Raw genomic sequence first — 23,311 nt, 5'->3', positions numbered from 1 at the left:
CTGGACACAATATCGTCTCGATAGGAAAGCGAACACGTGTACATAATCGCAAAGGAACCCTCTCGTAGGCGTCTGGCCTAGCGTGCAAGACACTTATCACAGGACGTCGGTGCCTCTCATGCTCGTTATCGCAAGGAAAGCATCCGTCGCGTTCCAGATTCCTTCTTCTTTTGTTTTAACTGTCTACGTCGAAGCCTGCCATCAAAAAGTAGGGCTCGCGACGACGTATCGGGTGGCGGGATTTACTACCGCAAAGCATCATAGCGTTCTTGGCTACCCTGCTACGTTATAACTCTTCAATGAATCTCCATCGAAGAGATATACTGTGTTGTGTTCTCTCGCGTCGAAAACGCAAGCTTGGCAATGGCTGAGATCATGTTGCCTGGAAAAGTCAATTTTCCTACTCTTCGACGACGGAAACGGTCTCAGTGTCTCCACTGCGGCCGCTGACAGCTCCCTATAAAAGCATCCATATTTCACGTCACGCGTAGTATTTATGCGACGCTGAAGCAAAACACGGAAGGTTTCCGGTTAGAGCAAAACACTTCCTCATAAATACTGCCATTTTCCTCTACACCTTCTTCTAAAGTGAAGCGCTTCTGCAACATGATGTCTCGGTGGATGAAAGAAACAAAAATGCAGATACGAGTGTCACCTACCTATCTTTATCGTAAACGGGTGGGGCGTTTTTCCATTGATCGAGCCACGTGGTAATGGTTTCGACACTATCGCGATTGCTACGTCAGCGCCGTCTCTCCTTTGCGTCCTCTTGTGGTGTCGCGAGTAGAAGGCCCGCGGCGAGACTCGAGGCGAGTGCCATCTCTAAACGAGCACGCAGTTCGAGAGAGAGCCGCCGTCATCCCTATTGGCAGCAAGGGTAAGGAACGAAACACGTCGTTTTCCTCTAGTCCCGGCTTTCCCCGATTCTCGTTTGGGAAAAAAAAGAAAAAAGAAATAGAGATATGAACCGAGCGTGAAAAGTACCGTACTCTATTTACCGAATCCGCGCGGGAGACTAGGGACAGGCGTGCCCTGTAGCGGAGAGCAGCGTGCGACGCGGTGTACCAATGTGTACACGCCGACCATCCTCCTCCTCCTCCTCCTCTCGCTTGGCTTGGCGCGCGAGATGAGCGCCGTCGTCCGCATGCTCCCCGAGGGAGCGACGCCAGTTGCGATCAGCGACTCAACGAAGCTAGCGCGCGCGCGCCAGCGCGCTTTAGCATTGGAACATCTCGGTGGCCAAGCAGCTGACGCGTGCACTCATCGGCTCCCTCCTCTCCCAAGAAGACCCAAGGGGGGTCTTCGATCTTCCCCTCCTCGTTTTGCCAGTGGAGGACTTCGACGCCGAGCTTGCCTTCCGAGGCTCGTTCCTTGATCTGCAGTCAGTTAGGCCGCCGTTGGCGCGACAGTATTGTGAGAAGCGTGCTTCGAGACGGTCCACACTCGACGAGCTTACGCGCCAAGTCGTCCGCTGGTTTCACCTCCGCTACGTCTTTGCGGTGAGTGTTACGGTGCTGTATGTCAGTAAGACATCATTGTTTGGCACGTCGCTGAGTGCGAGGAGTTGCCTAGCGTTGTCACGGCGTAGTGCCGTAACGACCTTGACACTGTTCTTTTGGAGTGCTTGTGATCGCTACGCACTACAGGTGTTGCGAGTCTCTTGTAGCTCAACACCACTTTGCCACTTCCACATCTTCACCGCAGCGCTATATTTAACGCCGCCCCCCCCCCCCCCCCCCCCCCCCGCTCTCAGCTGCTGCGACGGAAACACGTGTTGATAGCAAAACTGTTGCTCTCTGTTCATTTCCCGCAAAACGGGGCACATGTGGCACCTACAAGGATGATTCACGGCCAATCGTCGCTTTTGCCCTGCAGCCCGCAGCAACCTGCTGTGTTGTGAAACTGGAGAAGTGAAAAAGAAAAAAAAAAGAATCCTGTGCGGTGTAATAACCCTGGGCGTCTCATACCGAAGGCAACTCATTTCTCACTGCCCGTATTGTGGGAAGCGGAGCGCTTTCCAAGTTCCTGTGAGGCCGTTTGGCCCACCACGCAAAGGAGCGTGAGCACGTGCGTGCTGCCCCCTTCAGTCACACCCACCTTTCACTTCTCCTTTGAACTGCCTGAGCACAGCTGGCGCCTTTGTGCGAAGTTGCCCGCAGTCTGCTGCGTCTTTGCGCTGTAAGCCATTCGAGAAAGAGTTTCCGTTTTCTCGCAGTCGACACACGCTTCCGGGCCTTCGAAAGTCGCATTCCCTGAAATCATTTCCGAATTTACCAACAAATAGCTGCTGCTTTATGAAGCATGATTTATCGCGAAGAGTGAGTTTCTTTTTCTACAATATTGACGTAACGCAATCTACCGCGTGCTTTACCGTTTCACAAAATGGCTTGTTTATACATGAATGTCTGTTTATTGACAAGTGGTTCACGCATGTAAATATCTTCGCAGACAAAAACAAATTAGGCTGCAAAACAATTTAGTGAGGATATCTTGAGAAGGCTTGGTCCCGAAGCTAAGAGGGACTCTGCCAGCGTCCCTAGTGCACTTGGAGTAACAGGATGTTCTTGATATAAGAATATGTTCAACCTCTGAAATCTTGGCGCTGAAAAAGGTAGTAATTTAGAAATACGCTTTAGGCTTATAAGTTCTCTTTTAAATCCAAATCTGAAAGACAACATGCTATATATAGCAGGGCAAGACCGCACAGAGCCTACGGGAACTCGAGATTTGACCATGCATAAAGTGGCGACTAAGAACGGCGTTGTAAGAATACTTCCGGAGGTGGAATACGGAAGGTTCCAGTGCACTTCCATCTTCTTGGAAATACAAGCCAAAAGGCATCTGCCAGCCAGTAGTGGGAACTGAAATGAATCGAAGTGTCTCGATTCCTCGTATTATGTAATTTAAAAATAGTAAGTACTAATTAAGTTATTTTAGAGTAGAACAGGCGCAGAGCACTGTTGACTGGATATAGCACAGAGTAGTAGAGAGCTTTTTCCTGCAGGTGACGCAGCTGTGGTAATAATGAAGGTGGTGAGGTTAGAAGCTGTCGTAGGGAGATTGCTATTTGTGAAATTAGCCGGCAAAATACGCTCCAAAGCTGTCACACTATCCTCTGTGTGGGCTAAATAGGTCGTATGTAAATTAACTAGACGAAGTCTGGTAATAACATGATTGTTCCCTGAGGGGTCAGTATTGCTTTAGGTGAGTTACAAAATGTAAACTATTAAAGCGATGCTGTCGATTTCATTACATTTCATGATGCGATTTTTTTTTTTTTAAAGTGGAAACAACTTCACCAAGGTCCGGAATACCCTGAGCCGCAGCCACGTGCAGAACGCGCTTCCCAACCTTCATAGAAACAACTGCGATGATGCCAGTCCCTGATCACTTTTGTGTTTACGTGCTTGGCCAGTCGCTATGGCCGAACTGGTCGGTCCGATTCCATGCCCTTTCAATCCCACACAGCACCCAATACCCTAGCAGAACTAGTCCTAGTGCTCCTGCGATTTCTATATTTGCTTCTGCAAAAAAAAAAAAAGAAAAAGAAGCGAGAGAGTGACATACCCCCACAGGAAATTGAAATGCGCAAGGAGGGGCCGGCAAGGCCGGTACAATGGCGCAACCGAAGCTGATTGAACAACGGCTGATCTCGTTGCAAGAAGATGCGAGTCAATACTGTACGGGTATCCGGCTGCTAAATTCGCTTCGAGAACTCAATGCGTGGAGAGCATAGCAGGTAATAAGGAATAATGGAGGGCCGTGCCATGCAGAATTGAGCACTATTATTATTCGTCAAAGTACTGCTTTTATGCCCTGTAGAAACAAACGCGCCCCCCCCCCCCAAAAAAAAAAAAAAAAAAAAGAAAAGTACGCGGCATATCAGACTATAGACGAGCTAAAATGATAAGTGCTCAAAATTGAATAAATTTACGCATCGGCCAGCAGCATTTACCTTAATAAATGAATTTTATGGTCGTACATCTAGCTTGCAAACAATGACACTGTGTCAAAGATTGCTGGTGTTCAGGCACCTACATGAAACTTAATTACAGTCGTGCATGTTGTTTCATATCGGGCAGATGCAAACCCAGGGAAAGGCGATCAAGTGCTCAACCCGAAGATGCGGGTTCGGTCCCGGTCGCGACGGCCGCTTTTCGATGGTGGCGAAAAGCAAGGCGCCTGGTTACTGTGCGGTGGCAGTGCACGTGCGATAATCTCCAGGTGGTCCAAACTTCCGAAACACTAACTATGCCGTCTCTCGTAGCCTGGGTCGCCGTGGAATGATAAATCCCATAAATCAAGCCAAATAAAACTACTAAATCAAACAGAATTTTCGCTTCGCGGAGGATAATTAGTGCACTGCCAGTTTATGATTCAAATATGGGATAATAATTCGCTTACAGCTGAGTACGCTCTCTACGACAAAACACAGGCCAAGCGAATGACTAAGCTTGTCTGATAATTTGGCGTCACTGAAAATATTTTATAGTGTGATGTGACAGCGCATATTTTGCATGTCATGCTGGGCTTTTCTCACTGCAATGTATTTGTCTTAACCAGCCATAAAAAACAAAAAAACAAAAAAGAAAACACAGTATGTCATTTGGGCTGTAAAACGAATGTGCTAGATTATCGCACGTTCGATAATCTAGAATTAATAATAAAGAATTTCTCGTGGTGTAATTTATCCCCAGCCACCGCCGCAGTGGCTCAGTAGTTAGTGCGCTCGACTGCTGAACGTAATGATGCGGGATCGAATCCAAGCCGCGGTGACAGCTTTACGATGGGGCGAGAAGCGAGGCGTTTGTGTACTAATCAAAATACACGGACGCCAATGCCAGCATCAAAGTATCCTTGCTGTTTTCTTTGACATTGTATTCATTCTTTATCAACCAAGATCCGTATAACTCGTGCTATGGTCTTTCCAGTTGTGATGTATGGATGCGAGAGTTGGACTGTGAAGAAGGCTGACCGCCGAAGAATTGACGCGTTTGAATTGTGGTTCTGGCGGAGACTCTTGAGAGTTCCTTGTACGGCCAGAAGATCAAATCAGTCGATATTGTCGACCATAAACCCTGACTGCTCATTGGAGGGTCAAATTCTAAAGTTAAAGCTCAGCTACTTTGGTCATCTGATGAGAAGAGAGGAGTCGCCGGAGAAAGATTTGATTTTGGGAAAGGTTGAGGGTCACCGGAGAAGGGGTAGGCAGCGAACGCGATGGTTAGATGGCATCCTCGAGGCGCTGCAGATGAAGTTATGTGATGTTAGGAAGATAGTGAGAGACCGGAAAACGTGGCATGATATGGTCCATAGGGTCACGAAGGATCGGACACGACTGAACTGAACTGAATTTTTGCTGCATGTCTTGGAAAATAAGCGGGAACGATAGAACTTCAAACACCTTGGACATCCGAACATATCCTTTGACGATAGATCAATATTCAAGCCGTCTTAAGCCTACCACGTACATAATAAAATGGCTGCTTGCTTATAAAAGAACGTATTTCCTTATCTGTTTGAACCTTTAGCTTCCCCCTTGAAGTCTAACTGCCTTCTGTTGTATTCTCATTGAGAGTATGTAGTACGCAGGTTGTGTGAGAAGATGCCACGCATACATCACTACACTGACGCCTCCCTAAAAGGGCATTGTCCGCGACCTATAGGTAAAATCGATAATGCGGGCTACAGTGTAGCAGCATAATAAAGATAGCGCGTGCTCGCGCTCCAGCATCACTGATAAATGTGCGATATAATTTTCTCCATGTCCTCGGAGCTGAGCATCTCAGAGAAGGAGCCGGCCATTTTATCGCAGGAATTCATTCCTCTCGGTAGGGTCTTTCCGTTGGATATAAAGAGCTCTGTTATAGCGGACTCGCGCGTAAAGCGTGGCAGTTACGTCGCTATTACGCTAGAAGTGGTTCGCACCGAACTTGTTCCAGCCTTATCCTCGTCAATGTTTTATTTCTTTTTTTTCGTCGTCGCTGGTGGTGGCGTTGTTGTTGTTGCGGTCGCGCCGTCATAAAAGCTGCGTCAATGGTGCTTGGGTTTTTCTTTTTTTCGGGCTTCGAGTAAAGGGCTAGCTATAGGCTGGAAGTACATCTCGCAAATCGTTAGGCGTAATGGCCAAGGGGCACTCTGCAAGCAGTGCGTTTCTATTTGTGCAAGGGCTTGGCACAGTGCGCTTTTCGAGTGATGGCGGGTACTGCCTCTTCATTGGTGGTAAGCTCTAGAAAGTGAACACATGCGCCTAGTCTGTGCTGCTTGCTCAACAGCAGTCGAAGCAAATCTTCGAAATATACAAACGTGCTCCCCGCAGCAAAAGACAATAGTTTTGTAACTGAGGCTCTGATCGAGGCTATGCTTCATTCGCTATTCGCAGATGGGATATTTGGCACAATAAATTTCTGCGAATCGAATTTCTGGTAACTGTGAAACAAAAGCGTACAGCTTTCTTACACCTTTATCTGCTGTCTGCCTTCTAGCTCAGATGAGAGGTCTGCGTGAAAGAAAGGTGGAAGTATTTTTACTCGAAGTTGTCTTAAGAAATAATGATGTGAAATGGAAGGAGGAGGCCCATGTGACAATAAATGCGCAGTAAGCGCTGCACAATGTATAACATGATTAAGTTATTACGCGTACACGAGTGCTGGGAAGAGAGCAATAGATAGACAACGAAGAATCATCGTTCTTGAATGACGTTATGACAACACACCCCGAAGGAGAGCACTCCGTCTCGTAAAACGCAGGTGGTGGCCTACGTCGCAAGTCTCACAAAAGCTGCCACGACCAACATCAACCACAGACACGCACGTCTATCTCTCATCCCATGGGAGCCAGATGAATCCAGCGCACTCAAGCTGCGCGAATCGGCGTCAAAATTGCGTCACGGTCCCCTCTTTGTTCGCGCCGTTCCACTTCGCCTCCGCGACGGCCACGCTGCTCACTTTCAGAGCGACCGCCGAGTGCGCGAGTTATCCTGCCCCAAGCCTTCTATTCACTGTTCTTTCTTCCTTGCTTTTTTTTTCTTTTCTCTCTCTCCTAGGCGACATTCTGCCATCGCTCCTCCAGCGTCTACAGACCGGTCGCCGAAGCGTTCTCGTTACCTGAGCGCTCGCGGAAACGAAAAAAAAATATATATATATACAACAAAAAGCTCCAAAGCAAGAAAAAAATAGAAATGAAAACTGCGCCTACCTCTAGGCGTGGGGCAGATAGAAGCGAGCGAGCTAACCTTTCAGCTTCAGCCAGTCGCGAGAAACAAGGTCGCTATACTTGGCGAGTGGAGAAGGCAATCTGGCAGGCAGGCAGGCACACGTTCCAGCTGTAACGTTGCGAGCCGAAGAACGAGCTCGGCATTCTGTACGCTAACGCTGTCGACGCTGTGCTCCCTTGTGGCTGTAGTACCTGGGGTCTGCAGTGCCTGAATGCTGTCGTGGATCGCGTTTCAGCAGCCGCGACAGAGCGCGCCGTCGTGAAGCTCGTACAGTGCAGTGCCCCGGGCCCTCGTTCCGTTTGTGCAGAAATAGTTTTCACTGCGCCGCTCCCCTGCGGTGCCGTCCCTGTCAATTTCCGGATGTGACAAGCCGAGTACTCTGCCGTCATGTGCGCGTGTGTCTAGGTACTGGTGAGGCCACTGCGCCGCCTGGAGCGCTTCGGTGAAGGAAAGAAGCGTAATAGAGTTTGCCAGCGAGCAAATTCGTACCTCGCTGCAGGTTATGTAAGTATACCAAGTGCAGCGCTCTTCTTTCGCTTGCGTTACTCATCCTTATATGCTAACAGGGGTTAGCTCCACTAATTCAGCAATTACTTGCGTATCGTGAGCTAACTCTCATTTAAAATGGCGTTTGGACACGGTGTTTTGACACGGCGTTTTATGATATTTTTTGGGGAAAACGAGCCACGTTGTTTGTTTCCATACATGCAGCAGACGACGCGGAGATAATATGTCATTCAATGGCTGCCATTATGTCGCTCATTTTGTGTGAAATTTAAGGCTCAGACAAGAAATTTTAAATTTTCTACCACCATGCCGTTAAATTAACATGGTGTTGACATTATCTCCAGTTTTCTGGTTGATTTATTTAATATTTCCTAGAATTCGCCCTGCAGGGTTATTGCTTTTAGACTTTCCAAAATTGCCCCTATCCACAATTTTGGCTACGGAGTACCATATTTTCTTTTATTTACCAGACAGAAGTTCGTTTACTTTTCAGCAAGCAAGTGGCCCGTATCGAGTAGATTGATAAAGTGCATAACATTCATCTTACAATATCGCTGCCCGTGACTTACAGGGTTATATTATATATTTAAGGTCAAGTGCCGCGGGTTCAAGTATAGAACAGGTCGTTGCTCAGGCGAGCTAGGTAATCTGCTAAAATAAGTGCGTGATGCCTGGACATTAGATAAAAATTGAATACCGAGCTCATTAGCCCCTTTTTTTTACTGTCGCGCTTGAAGAGAGATCGGCACTTATGGTCCAGCATTGACAGCACGTGCCGCCTCTATGATAGCAAATTGTACTCTATTGATTGGCTCGTGTGGCCTAACACCCCACATCTGCGCATTCGTGATCACGGAACATGATCTTCAATAGAGTACCTGGAAAGCTCAGGTCGTGCGCGGATCTACGTGAGGAGGTCATAATAGCGTTCCTTAATGAAGTTTCTTTCCGTTCCGAGTCAGCAGATTCTACAGGAGCAGCAGCTACACTATGCGCGGCACCATTTCAAAGGAATCTTGGCGCTGGCGTCGAGGTTTGTTCGTTTTTGGATGCTGATAATCATCGGTCACAATCTGTGAGTTGGATGCAAAATTATAGAGGCTGTGTTAGCTGTTAACTCATCATGCCGTGACAAAGTATATGTGCTGGTTCGATTTCTGTCATTTTCCTTTTTTTATTTTATTTTGTTATTATTATTTATTTATTTTCTTTTTTTGCTGGTTGTAGTCTTCTTCATTCCCGCACCATTATATATGTGATTAATTCCTCAGTACTGGTACGCTATATTTCTGGGAGAACTTTTATAATTTGTATGGCATGGCAGTTTCCAGCGATTCTGTCCGTAGGCGCGCTCATTGAATTCCGGTGAATATGCCGAAGAAAAACGTTGACCCTGTCTCTCGGTGCGACTTCTGCGCTTCTGGAGGCTACTTTTTGTCTGCTCAATACTGCACTCTTATTCATATTCGACCAGGAACTTGACCGCTCCTACTTCAGGACAGATATGTCTTGTCATTTCAACCCCTCCGGGGTGGCGCAGTGGTTACGGCGCTCGACTACTGTTCCCAAGGATGCGGGATCGAATCCTGGCCTCGGCAGCCACTTTTCTATAGAGGCGAAAAGCAAAGGCGCTCGAGTGCTGTGCGATGTCAGTGCACGTTGAAGAACCCGAGGTGGTCGAAATTTCCGGAAACCTCCACTACGGCGTCTCTCATAGCCTGAGTCGCTTTGGGACGTTAAACCCCACAAACTAACCAACCTTGTCATATTCTGCATGCGTCTTATTCAGCATTGACAAGTGACGCTTCAAAACACTACCTCGCAGAAAAGGTTGCATCGTTTGAACCGAGGAAAGTAGTAGTGCATAGAAAAGAATACCTTTCCTTTCTTCGGGGGGTAGGATGACGCTGAAATCGGAGGTGCCCTTTGTTCATAGGATATTTCTCTTCTCAATGCAGACTCCCAGAATTCCGCCGAGGAGACCACAGCGTTAATGATGAAGCCTGCGCAGAAAGACGGAGTCGCGTTTCCCGCGGTCTCGCCTCCGAAGGTCAGGAAGCACCGAAAAGGAGAAAAACTGTTCGGTAAGTGACAGTTCTGTGGCGCTTTTGAGAATAAATACTCGTACCATTTGATGTTTTTATATACTCGGTGCTTCTGACAAAGCGCATTTTAGCGTGCTATATGCCTAGCCAGTAACACACATCACTCCTTCTGCAAAGGACACCGAGTGACTTTAAATAATAAAAAAGGGTTGTTGCCTAAATCTCTCCTCCCTCCAAATGAGATTGCCGCAGCTGAGAAATGAAGCCCCGAATAGTAGTTCGCTACCAAAATAATGGACGCTGATTAACAATAGCGTTGTTGGTTTTTGTTTTCCTCCTTAAGACTTGTTCGTTTTAATCCGTTACGTCTTAAACTTGTGTTGTCTCTGCTTGTTAGCAAGCAACTAAATATTAATTCATTAATATGAGCGACAAGCAAGCTATTTTAGTTTTATTTCTGGGCTTTCTCTGACCCATTTTTAATCAAACCTTAACTTTCTGACTTCCATGCCAGATTGTAGTCAATAATAGTAAAAGGCGTTAATGAAGAAGTGTCCTCTACGATATTCCCTAGTCGTGCACACACCTGTCTAGAACGCTGCAATGGTTCGTTCTCGTGTGCATTCATGATATCGCCGATGTCTGCACTGGCCAAAGGGTCCTTTTGAAGACTTAAGAACTAAATTACAAACTATAAGAATATGCATTTATTATAAGGTTCTGCTCCCACTCCAGGGCCGCTCTTAACATACGCAAGTGTACTCTCGATGTGCCTTTCGAGTGCTCAAGACAAGTGGTTAGACAATTGTACATGCGAATTAAAGCAGCACAACTCACTGTGTACTCGTATACTCCGGCCTTCCCTAGGAATTTGGAGTCCATATTTCACCTGACCCTTCTGCTGATAATTCGTGCAGATGGCCCATCAAAATGCAAATCTGCGCGAATTTTATCTTTTATCTGTTTAAGCGTAAATATAGCAGCGGCTGCCCGCTGACGGCTGACTCTTTAATTAAGTGTTTATATTTCTGTATATTTTTCTCATCCGCCTTTGTATTAACAAATTATTTTTTATATATCATAGTCGACGCGGCTTGTGCGTCATCATTGAGGCCGACATAAAAAACATCGTGGCTACTTGTTAACGAGAGCCTATATTATCTAGATGGGGGAAGAGGGGGGGGGGGAGGTGGGTCGCGTGCAGAGAGAAGGGGAACGGGCAGTTTAAGTGCTTAAGTACGAGTAGTTTCAAAAGGAGAGAAATATCACAGAAAAAAGAACTCGGACTATGTACCAGTCGCTAATGCGTCCCTTGGCCCCTTTACACCGCCGTTGTTTTAACGCCCTCGCATATGCTTCAAAATGATACTATTTGGATATTTTGGACATTTTATTGGCATATAAGATTCAACAAATTCCTCTAGAGCTGCGGGAAAGTAGACAGTTATGCCAGGTCGTGACATGCTGGAGAGATTTACCCGAGGAGAGCCGTAACTAGCGGTGACATATACCGTCTTACCGGAGGCTGGCTTCACACTCCCACTGCTGCACTTTGTTTCATATAAGCTAAAAACTTCTGTTAATTAAACGTCTGGCGCTGAAACGCAAGACGGGACTAGCGCTCGTGTTATGTTCCGCTCTGTCCGTCTCGTGTCGCCGCGCTGAACATTTTTTTTTTTTTTTTGATATCGGACTGTGATAACTGGCTTTAAATATATGGCACCCATTATTTATGCACCGTTCCTTCTGATAAGCCCTGACAAAGGTTCAAGCAAAAAGTAATGAAAGAAATGTAAATATCGGGAGAAATCGCAGATTTACCAAGGGCACTTTCAGAGTCCTGAAGACGTCTATTTATAGGTGTAAACAAATCCAAAGCGCATTTTCTGGTGGCTTTATTTACAGTATCCAATAGCATGTTCGCTAAGATTCTCGTGATTAATTAAAAGCAAATAACCATATAATTAAACTTCGACACATTGCCATGAGAAGTTCAATGTATTTGGTTATTCATCTTGCTTTGTGCATTATGCGATACCAAAAAGCCCTCTTGCAACTATTTTAGGTTTTAAGCCAAACAATGACGCTTCGAACATGTATCCGTGTTTCTGAAGGTACCGTCAAAAATTTGGACAACTGGAGTTCTCACTGAAGCTAATTCGATCTTCGAATGTCAAAGTTTACAGCGTAGAAATATCAGAAGGCGTTGCTTGCCAGTGCACACGGGCTGTGGCTTGAGATTAAAAGGTGTATTGGCGGAAAGGTGTCTATCAGACAGATTTAGATCCCAACGTGTGAAATACGTAGTGTGGACTCTTTATGAAAATTACTCTAAAAAAAATCTTTAGTTCAACTAGCAGAACTTCTACGTGTGCATGTACATATTGAAATTTTGAAAATCGTCATTTTACCTGCGCAGTCTCAAAATAGGATGTGCACCATGCGCCAAGCGTAAAGTTTTATCGAAGGCCGACATGCTAATGCCGATAGTCAGGGCCCTACTGAACCGCCACTATGCCGATAAAACATTATGAACACGCATCTAGAACAAAAACGAGGAATAAACAAGTCTGGTTAGCACGGACTTCAGATTCAAGAGAGGGACTTGCGTCGATTTTTACCTCAAAACTGTGACTTTTCGCAACTTGTATTGCAGCTGCTGTTGAACGCATTTTTAGGTGGCCGCTTGTGACTAGGATTTTAAATAACAAGAAAGAAGAAAGGGATGAACGTGACCTAGACTGCATACCACAGAATCGCAATTATTGTTGGTTCTTGAATGCAGCCGAAAAACGCCTCATGGACCGAGAGTAAACATCGAAAAAGCACGCTGTGGTTGGTCAGGATGTCACTAATATATAGCTTTATTGCTGCTTCTAGTACTTGTCGTTTCACATGACTAATACCACTTCAAAGTCGAGGCTTACACGGGTTTCGGGTGTGTCTTTTAGTGGGTCGATGAAACTGCGGGACGCATTCAGTGCTCGCACTTTATCCTCGAAAAGTGCAATCATATTCCTTGTGTGGTTAGAGGAGAAGGTGTCGCCTCGCTGTCCAACCTTCTTTCTTAGCCACGATAGACCAACTCGCTCTGGCCAAACGAAATGCATATATATGGAACAAACTTCGCGAGGCTGCTAAGCTTGCACCTTCTTTACTGTCGGGTCTACACGCCCCCCAAAAAAAAGGGATCGCCGCACGTGCCCGCATTTAAAATGAGGCCAAAGCGAGCTCTGCCGCATCCACCGATTGAATAGCTTGCTCCGAGAAGGCATCGAACAAGGAAGCCTTGTTCTATGGTACGTTGAACTGACCTGCCGTCAGAGTTGGCGCGGACAAAATCTACAGTTTCTTGAACAAGAGACTCGGCTTAATCTGTTGAAAAATATGAAGAACAATTACTTTTCTAACAAAACACATGGGTGAAACGATATTAAAGAGTGAAGAAGAGAACTGCGGCCAGTTCTTATTACCTTCTTATACGAGGTGAGATGAAAAAGTTTCACTGATAGGAAAAAGGATAGGGAAATATAAGAAATTTGGTCTGATCGTGGAAAGATGTTCTCAGTCTCTTGGCGTGAACTGGAGGGATAATTATAAACTCCTTGTTCTCATCGTCCTTCACGACGTGCTGCTGGGTTCGCTGGTCATTCTACTCTTGGCGCCGTTAATTGTCAAGATTTGCATTTATTTCTGCACGATACGAACCTAAAGCAGCGCCTTTATCGCTTGCAGTAACGTTACATTACTGCGAAGGTGAATTCGCGCAAAATCTTTTATTTTACTTTTATGAATGGAAGGAAGTTTGATGAAGTGTTACCTATGAGTACGCAGGAGCGGATGTGGGCACAGCGCACCCAATTTAACAGGGGCAAGCAACTTGGAACGACAGAAGCAAGTCAAATACTTTTCAAATTGTTTTGGTCTTACTGCTTCCGTAATTGCACATGCTTTTCTCATGATACATCGTGTTTTTCCAACGAGGCCATGGTTTTTACGAATGGTCATATAAAAAGCTGCAAATGCTGCTGCCTCCTGCACCCTTATGGGTGGGATATTTTGCTGCGATTAATCATATAAGCGCGCTCGGTGGCCTTATGGCACGAAAATGTGAACTACTGTCTTTTATTGCTACATTTATGAAATGGAGCAAGCTGAAAACCAATCGTTGTATAGCTTTGCGAAACCCATGGATGAGGCGGAAAGCATTACACAGAGATGAAGGCAACAATATTTCAATTAAATCTGGCTTGCGGTCTCCAACTTATGCGTTTTGAAATGGTCACAAAGCGCTTAGCAGATCGAAAGTGAAAGAAAGCTGTTTTTGTCTTCTTTTTTGTTTTTATAGGGGCAAATTGAAAGTATGAATATCCTGCTACACAACGACAGCACTGATTGCGATAAAGTTAATGGCATTAAAAAAAAAACGATTTTTTTTTTCTTTTCATGAGCGCAAATGTTTGATTATGTTCCCTTCCAACAAAAAGAGTCAAAAATGAACGGGCTGGAAACCTAGCCTCACAAAATTTAATCCCAGCTGAGCAGCGGCCCGCTCTCCCTCTTTGCTTTTTTAAGCTTTTGAGGCCATCCTTAGCCACGAAATCCGGCAATGTAATTTCGTGGGCTATTCCTTTTTATGGGATACTATGGAGAAATATGTGCCTTAAGAATGGTTTCAAGAGACGGGGTAATATTTTAGGAATAAATTAGTCGGCTGTGAGTGTTTAATAAAAAAACATTGAATTATTTTACGCGTCTTTCCCAAGGCCATCATCCTACTGTACACTGTAATCTTGACGTGGGCCAATATTTAGTGGTGCCCCGTGCTTCTTAATCAAAGGTCGGCTCTCGAGTCGACCACGAAATGCACCTTTTTTATTGAATCCGTATTCGTCGTTATTTCATCTTAGTCGATCAGAAAGTTGAGGGCAGTCATTGTTTAATGTGCATAGCTGCGAGACCTGGATTTAGATCTTGGCGTGGCGTTTGTGCGTCAGACGCTTACAGTTCTAGTCCCACCACGATATTTCAAAAGACCGAGCCAATAAGGTAAGGAACCATGACTTTGTTTTACTGGTAGCGCCCAAAGGCGGCCAGTCACTTTTATGTCTGCCCAACTACAGCTCGGCCACTTATTTTGATTGAGGTGCTCAGCCGTGAAATATAAGAATATTTTTCAAGATTAAGAACCTCTTCTTCACACTACCGAAAAATATTATTAACAACTTTTTCACTTCAACGCAAAGAAGAACGTCTGTTCAGAATTCATTTGCAGGCTTTGCAGCGGACCTGCAATATTTCTAGACACTGTGCATTCAAGGTGAAGCTCAGGAAGCAATTTATAAGAAAAAAAAAAGTAAATGCACTTGAAATCGCATGTTGCGTACACCATACCTGTCATTCATCCGCTGAGGCAAGGGACATCGCATGTTGCATCTCGCAAGTAACGTAATTGCGACGCAGGCGTTCAGTCAGTGTGATAATCTATTGGCTGTTAACAGTAAAAGGCCGGTTTGAACCAGTGTTAACGTATTCAAATTGATTCATTATCAAAAAATAACTTAAAAGAAGATGAAATATAATAACTGGTTCCTATTGCTTTCATGAAGTCTGTACGAAACTAAAGTAGCCAAAATCCGGTTTTTGCAAGATATTATCACTAAGACCGACTTCTTTATGCGGTCCGTGGCCAAATGTATAAGGATTTGCAACGAAAGCAGCATGTTCAAATAAACAAAAACAATGCTGCCTTAACCGCTATTGTGTGCCTGAAATTGTACAGGAGGAATGTAAGACAAAAATCTGTCTGTTGCACAATGGAGCGATGGGGGGTCTTCTAGTAAGGCGAAGATTTTTAACGCGACAGCATTAGCCGCCCAGTTCTTCAGAAAATCTGGCGACGGAGTGTTTGGCGTCTTGTTGCCAGAGTCATCGTTGTGAGGGAAAAGATTAAGGGGGACACTTAAGCTCCACCTTTAGAGATATGACGCGACAGCGCAGGCTACCAGCCCACAATGTAGAACCCCGCTCTAACCAAGCCTATGAACGTGCCTGCGTCGCCTAGCAGCAACGTGGCCTAGTGGCAATCTTTTCAAGTTTGGTAATGTCTTTCTTAGTGAATCCCACATTTCGCAGGTGCATTGTGATTGAGATCTGATCAGCGCAAAGCTTTACATGTGAGGGGCAGTATTCGAAACCGTGTCGTAGTTTTCCAAGCTTGCAAAGGGCAGAAGCTTAGATATGTCAGTACGAGCAGACCATTTCTAATGATCTGCAATAGCTAGGCCTATATATTTGAGAGTTTGAGATATTGAGGCCTGAGCGATAAAGAAATATGGTAAATAATAAGGATGGCTTTTTGTTTGTGATGTACATGATTTCTTCCTTTTCCTTTTTACCATGTACAGGTGCTACCAATACGAGTATATACAGTGAGGTGGGAGTGTGGGAAGGGAGCGTGAGAAAGTAATCGAACTCTCCGCGAAACCGCGGATCCCGATTTAGACAAGCTGCCCCTAGGCCACGTGGGCGTGTTGGTGAGACTTGTTTTAAGCGGGGATTTATATCGACGTCGAGTGGTTTTTTTATATAATCTGTAGCTTACGACTGTACGGCAATGAGCATAAAGTGAAATCATAGAAGCACAAATTAATGAATTAGTGATTAAGCGGGTAGCAAAACAGCAAAGCGCATTTTCATGATCGGGGATCCACAGACGGGAACCGATGGCGCTGTCCCATCGTAACCGTACAGGCTAAATAACCCCCCCCCCCCTATCCATAATTTTTATCGACGTATTATTACCAATTTGACGAAGAAAGCCAGGATGAGCGACCGCTCTTACTTTGTCTAAAAAAAGAGAGAGAGAGAGAGAGAAATTATGCCCTGTTGCTACAACATAAGCACTGAGCAGTGTTCTAGACTGGCCCAGGACCGTTTCTCCCATATCACACCGGTTTAATTTCAGTTCAGAGTTGGCAAAATATATACGCGTTCGGTTCATTTCCGGTTCAGGGAAAATATGCTGATTCGGTTCCACTTCGGGTTCAGGCCGAAAAAACCTGAAGCTCTCTTCATTTTTTTTTTCTGTATATACAACGCTATGTATAGAGCGGCTGAATAATGCACATAAATTTTCTGAGAACGAATTACAAACATTTTTTTTTCTTTTCAGATTTTCTACCATGCCGCCACATTTTTGTTCTCATGGGCTTCCTCGGCCTTTTGAATGTGTACTCTCTTCGCGTCAATCTCAGCGTCGCGCTTGTTGCCATGGTGAAAAGTGTCGACTCCGGGGACAAGTACCACAATACTTCGGAATGCTACTACCCCTCTGGCAACGTGACGGATACGTACTCGAACAGTACAGAAGAAAATTCGGTGAGTGTCCGAAGCCGTTGCGAAAGCAGATCTTTTTGTATTCATTTCTATAACATATAAAGAACAATGCTGCAAAGCACTGGTAGCCGTCCCACATAGTGTTTCAAGTTCATAGAAGCATCCGTTTGCATCGACCATAATCAAACTTTTAGAAACAAACCGTTTCTCTTCCGAAAGTCCTTGCCTCAATACGAATTTAAAAAAAAAATGATATTCTGAAGATCAGGCACTTTGCCAGTTGGACTCCTGAAATTTCTCGCGCGTTGTATCAACAAGAAATTGCGGTCAGCGCATAGCGTTCAACAAAATCAGCCCGCCAAGGCAGGTCTAACATAAAACAAAACTTTCCCCACAACCGGCCATTGCTGCGGCTGTCAGGGGTGTTCGTATTGTGGGACCAGGCTATATAATTCATCAAACGTGCAATTCGAAACTGTTCTGTAAGCCTTTATGAAAGTGTTTAGACTTTTTTTTATCGTTGTAAGCCAACAGGCATGACTAACTTGTTAAGAGTGCTGGTTTGCATTACTACACGCTGATAAACTCACAGTTTGGGTGAGATTTTTAAGTAAGAGATCGATCGTGCGATCTAGCTATCCAGTATACGTTAGCTCCAACTGTCACCTACGCGAGAACCACGTGCAATTAGAAAAATGTCTATGTCAGTAGGGGCTCCTTTTTTATTCATAACTTTTCTTTTTAAATTTGTATATTGCATGGTTAATTCTAGTTGCCGGAAAACAGAAAGAAAACTCATTTCCAATATCGGCTTATTTCAATTGTTTAGCTTCGTGCAGCCCTCTTCGCTCGTTCGTGTCGCACAACGGCGGAACGAATATCCAGAAATAACGTAAGGAATCTTAAGGAAGAAATTACAAGCCGTCGAAGATTGTGGACCTTGGCATAGCACCGAACGCAAACGTTAGTGTAGGTAGCTTATTATTGCTTCAATTATGCAAATTAAAACGCATGTAAAAGAGAAAGAAAAGTAGACATGCACTTCATCCGCGTTCACTTATATCTGCGGAGAGACCTTTACTTTCATATATATATATATATATATATATATATATATATATATATATATATATATATATATATATATATATATATATATATATATTGCTGATCATTGCACCATTACACAACGTGCTCCTTTGCTGACAATAACATTAAGCGGACTACCACTTGGTCCTAATCAATAGGTATGTCGATTTGGTCCTTTTATCCTTTGTTGTGCCCACTTTATCGTTCGGATTCTTGTGCATCCATCAAGGGCAGCAAAATATAAGCCGTTGTGCTGTTTTTGACCTTATAGTAACGGATGAAGACTTTAGGTGAATACCTCTTTGATCTGGTTTGTTGTTCAACCAATTACATTATTACTATTCTTGTTCATGGGTGCAAAACTTTCGGTGCAAAACCTTTCATGCCAGCTTTCAGATGTAGTAGCTTGTATGCTTGTGTGTTCTTACGCTCCACTTAGCCATGCCTAAATGTAGACATAAACGCTCCAGGACTGGATAGTGTTGAATGTGCGAACTTTATGCTCTGGCTATGTGTTCCCCATGGTGAATGCATAGGCTGGCCACATAGCGAGTTTTGGTGTTTATTGGCAATTGATGCCGCATGTTTGGGGGAAACGATGCAATAAATGAATTTGCTTTGACATTTTTCTGCACTAAAAAGAACCTCGAGGGGTCCCAATTATTCCAGAATATACACCACGTCATTGTTTACAGCGTTCAATTAACGCCACGAGACTTCGTTGTGTCACCACTTCGCGTTGCCTAAATCTCCACAGAATCGCTGACTTCCCGTTTGTCCTTTACGTGGTGTGCAGGATACGGGTGAGTTTGAGTGGGACAGCTACACCCAGGGTATCATCCTGGGCTCCTTCTTCTATGGCTACGTCATCACCCAGCTTCCCGGCGGCCGCATCGCCGAGGTGCTCGGCGCCAGGTGGATGTTCGGGCTGGGCGTGTTCTTCACTGCAGTGCTCACTCTGGCCATTCCTGTCGCGTCCAGAGCGCACTACGGCGCCCTCATCGCCATTCGCGTCCTCCAGGGACTTGGGGAGGTGAGCGGCCTTCTCCCTCCCGAAGCCAATCGATTGTGGCCTCGGCGTGATTGCAAGGAAACGTTGAGGATGTGTTGCTCGTTAATTAGCGCGGCTTGTTAAGGTATGCACCCTACATATGTTCCAGCTGTGCATGATTACACGTAGAGGCACGCGAGTTTGCCGACAAGAGTGTGCGTGAACTTGTTCAGAACACTCAAGTACATGTAGAAAGCACTAGTTTTTCTGGGAACCCGAGCGTCAAAAGCGCACAAATACTCAGGCCCTTACGTGCACTCGGAAACATGCAGATACGCACATGTGTTCATGCGAGCATGTGCGTGTTTTAGGAATTTCCAGAGGTTACATTCCCCCTAAAACTGCCTTCATGATACAAAGCGTTTCGATTTGGCAGCTATGCATGCTGCCCAGCTGGATCGCAAGGCCCTCACAGCTGTCAAGCGCTACAGCTTAGGTACGGGTAGCGCAGCCACAAACGTGCAGAATTAGCCGTGTGATGCTCGAACTTGAACTTTCGGGCATATAAAACAGGTTATACAGGATGATGGTTTTATTTATGAGCGGCAATAATGGGCATTACCTTTCATTTCAACGGAAACTTTGAGGTAGTGTTGGTTGTTCGTCAGAGGACACCAAAACTCCTAACTCATTACAGAATCTTTTCTCGACTATAACTCTTTAAAAAAGGAAAGCCTATTCACTCGCCTTATTTTATTCTTGAATGGGGAACATTGATTAAGAAAAGAACGAGTAAAAAGTTCCAATATTAAATTACACATTAAGCTTACTGGCAAATCAATCTAATAGTAAAATTTTAAAACCGAAACAGCCGAGATCAAAAACAAATTGAGAAAAACAATTCAGGTAACTTGTACGGTAAAATTAGAAGAAATAAAAAAAAAAAAAACTTCAGCTCTTTAATTCATAAATTTAGGCAAAAATTTAATGACGTTAATTGAAGCGTTCATGCCTCCCTATTTGCTATTCTGTCAGCATAATCAAGCTGCCATAAAACAGCTTGTTGCGCACATTCCTCTTCATGGACGAGCATATCTTTCCGCAATATATTCGAATACCAGCTAGTGCACCTCTTTGGAAGAATTTAGACTTCTGGTTTCAATTATGATGATACTTTTTCCCAGCTGATTGGTGTCAAAGGTTCGGAGGCGTGGTGATGTCTCTCTTGAGTCCAGAGAGATCATATATAACACCAAATGCTATTTGTAAGAGAACACCTCCTGAAAGTGCTCACAGTTTCTGCACAGTCTCTATCTAATTTGAACTGTTTATATAAGCTTTCATATTGTGTATGACTCTCATGCGACAAAAACGATCCTGTTACTAATATGCCCTATATATTCTCTAAACCTATGCAAAAGCCTTCAGTCTTTCGCAAAAAGAACGCCGTCACGCTAAAACTTATTTTTTTAATTCAGCAGTTGCCTGCGAATATAGCGTTACCTACCCGGATCCATGCAGCGACAGCCAGTAACTTGAACGCGCCTTTCCTTGATAGCGGTGTTGCTGCACTTCTCTGTTGAGATTTTTTTCCCGTTTTGGATGCAGCTGAGCGAAATAAAATACCCGGTTATCATCTCCAGTTTCTTGGAGGGAGCCATTTAATGGTATACCGTGAATAAACATTCATTAGCCACTGGCATCGAATTCCACATAATTTTCAGTTTATGCTCACCGTGACTCCTCCTCATTCGCGTGCGTTTTGTTTTCGTTATTATTTTCATTTTCGACGTCGTGGCTCTGCGCACAGTATCACTATAATTTTGTCGACCCACGTGGTAAGCGTTTTCAACAAATTCTATTCGCTACGACTTTTTGTGATTTTAAACATACACGGCCTGGCCGTCGTTATACTATACCTCTCATCGCATCTAACGTTCTTACATTTTTTCTGCCAGCTCGAGGTTTACAGCGATGAATTAATAATGTAGAAACTGCCTATTACGTGAAACGTGTATATAGCTCGTTAAGCATCTCCGTAGCCTTGACAGAGATTAGCGAGGTGGCAGAAAGCGCGCGCGCGATTTCGTATCAGATCTATGTCGTGATATCAATGCTGACATATCAGTTCGCTTACACGAGGTTAATTTTATGCACACGAGCCTTACTTCGTACAGCTCTCCTTCCTCCTACATCCTCTTTTCATTGCATAGTTTTTGCAAACGCTCCATTACCAAAATAATATCTTCAAATGCATTATTTTTTTTCCCCTCGCAGGGAGTGACCTACCCGGCAATGCACTCGATGCTTGCACAATGGTCACCCAAGTTCGAGCGCTCCACTGCCACCGCTTTGGTGCATGCCGGGGCTCACGTCGGAGCCATGGCCGCCCTCACTTTCTCGGGTTTCCTGGCGGCGTCTTCATTTCTGGGCGGTTGGCCAGCGGTCTTCTATGTTTTCGGTAACAATACGCTCCAATCAGCGTCCATTCAGGCAACAGCAATCAGACAAATTGTTCGGTCATTATTCTTCATCGAGAACAGCTGCAATTCGTGGAATGGGCTGCATGAAACATGAGGCACTAATAATCATGCCGGTGTCGCCTTACTGACATCTGGAGCAATGCTAATGCTCGTCGAAAATGCTGTACGATGTCCGTTTAGATAGCTGTTCAAGCTTCAGGACTGTGCAAACGTCGAAGCTGTGCTATTCACTCGCTACTGCTTCAGAGTAGTGGTGAACATGCAGGCGCTTTGGGGTTTTGTACCGGCTAGCGCGCAAGACATTTACGTTTCCTCTGTGAAAGAAGTTATGCTTATCATGAAACGTGTTCTCCATTTCTCGAAATTACTGCTTTTGCGATCCGCAGCACCAGTCACTCTATGAAACTGGACACCCATCAAACCAGTTGCGCGATTGACTCTGCTGCTTATGTTACCCAGCTGTCGCATTGACAACTCCAATGTTTGGCAACGCTAACGTTTGTTGTACGCTCTTAGCTTTTCAAAAATTTCACTTGGGCTCCATCGCTTCGTGAAAAACAAAATTCAAATACCGAGGCAAATATATATATATATATATATATATATATATTAAAGCACGCCGAAATTCAGCTTCACATGAAGAGATGGCGCTTTTAGCGTCGCAACTATTGTGAATAGAATTCTCGCACGTACTGTACAATTAAATTGCAAAAGTTGTGACTAAGAAATGAGCTCGTTTATTTCACATACGAAAGCGGAAAAAAAATGTAAGGGTCACAATATTTCATTCAGAAAGGGCGAAGTAGGACCTAACTGGAGAGCCCTCCTCCTGAAGTTAAAACCTCAAATTTGGTTGTTGAAATTCACCAAAAACTAAACTTACGCAGAATACACTTGGATACCATATATTCCAGAAACTAAGAAAGACTGGAAATTTTCGCATGAGAAAGGAGCATAGGAGACAGGAGCATCAGTAAATATGTTATTGATATCTACAAAAACTCAAAAAACCTCCACAATTGCCTTTTAGTCGCAGAAACCGGCCTAGTTTTTTCTTCCGCTCGATTCCTATAATTTCCTGTAACGTGTTTGAGGGAATCCGGCAGGAACTGCGTAGAAGCTCCCTCATTAAAATATTTTCATCATTGTAGTAGTTTCTACTTATAGCTAGCTGTTCTTAAATTGCCGAAAATACAAGCCATATTTCACGCTTGCATTACCGTTATTCGAAATTGAAAGTACACCAAAGTCAGCATGCACATAGGAACAGTGAGTGAAAACTGACCGTTAATTGTGTGGTATGGTGCAGAATTTACTGATATGGTACGGTGTGGTACGGTATGGTATGGTATGGTATGGTAAGGTGTGGTAAGGTGTGGTATGGTATGGTATGGTATGGTATGGTATGGTATGGTATGGTATGGTATGGTATGGTATGGTATGGTATGATATATGATATGATATGATATGATATGATATATGGTATGGTATGGTATGGTATGGTATGGTATGGTATGGTATGGTATGGTATGGTATGGTATGGTATGGTATGGTATGGTATGGTATGGTATGGTATGGGCATGGCATGGCATTGCATGACATTGCATGGCATTGCATGGCATGGCATGGCATGGCATGGTAT

At 44.5% G+C, this 23,311-nt stretch overlaps 1 protein-coding gene across 3 annotated transcripts in view; it reads left to right on the top strand.

Moving 5' to 3' along the window:
- The window catches only part of LOC146190691 (sialin-like), a 54,460-nt gene that overhangs the window by 17,603 nt on the left and 13,546 nt on the right, over positions 1–23,311 (top strand). The window contains exons 1-5 of one of the 3 annotated variants that reach the window (XM_084601072.1): positions 1,136–1,499; positions 9,682–9,807; positions 16,943–17,148; positions 18,992–19,228; positions 21,464–21,647. In XM_084601072.1, coding sequence (XP_084457198.1) covers positions 9,717–9,807; positions 16,943–17,148; positions 18,992–19,228; positions 21,464–21,647 — 718 coding nt within the window. In that variant the 5' untranslated portion in view covers positions 1,136–1,499; positions 9,682–9,716. Of the gene's footprint in view, positions 1–1,135; positions 1,500–7,362; positions 7,721–9,681; positions 9,808–16,942; positions 17,149–18,991; positions 19,229–21,463; positions 21,648–23,311 lie in introns of those variants that run through there. The other 2 variants (XM_084601073.1, XM_084601071.1) reach the window with 2 other exon arrangements.

The sequence above is a fragment of the Amblyomma maculatum genome, chromosome 4 (genome assembly GCF_055883805.1).
Source record: "Amblyomma maculatum isolate TAMU_Amacu chromosome 4, ASM5588380v1, whole genome shotgun sequence".
In the NCBI taxonomy this organism is placed as follows: Eukaryota; Metazoa; Arthropoda; class Arachnida; order Ixodida; family Ixodidae; genus Amblyomma; species Amblyomma maculatum.
The sequence above is the reverse complement of the archived record's forward strand: the minus strand, read 5'-3'. Positions and strand labels throughout refer to the sequence as shown.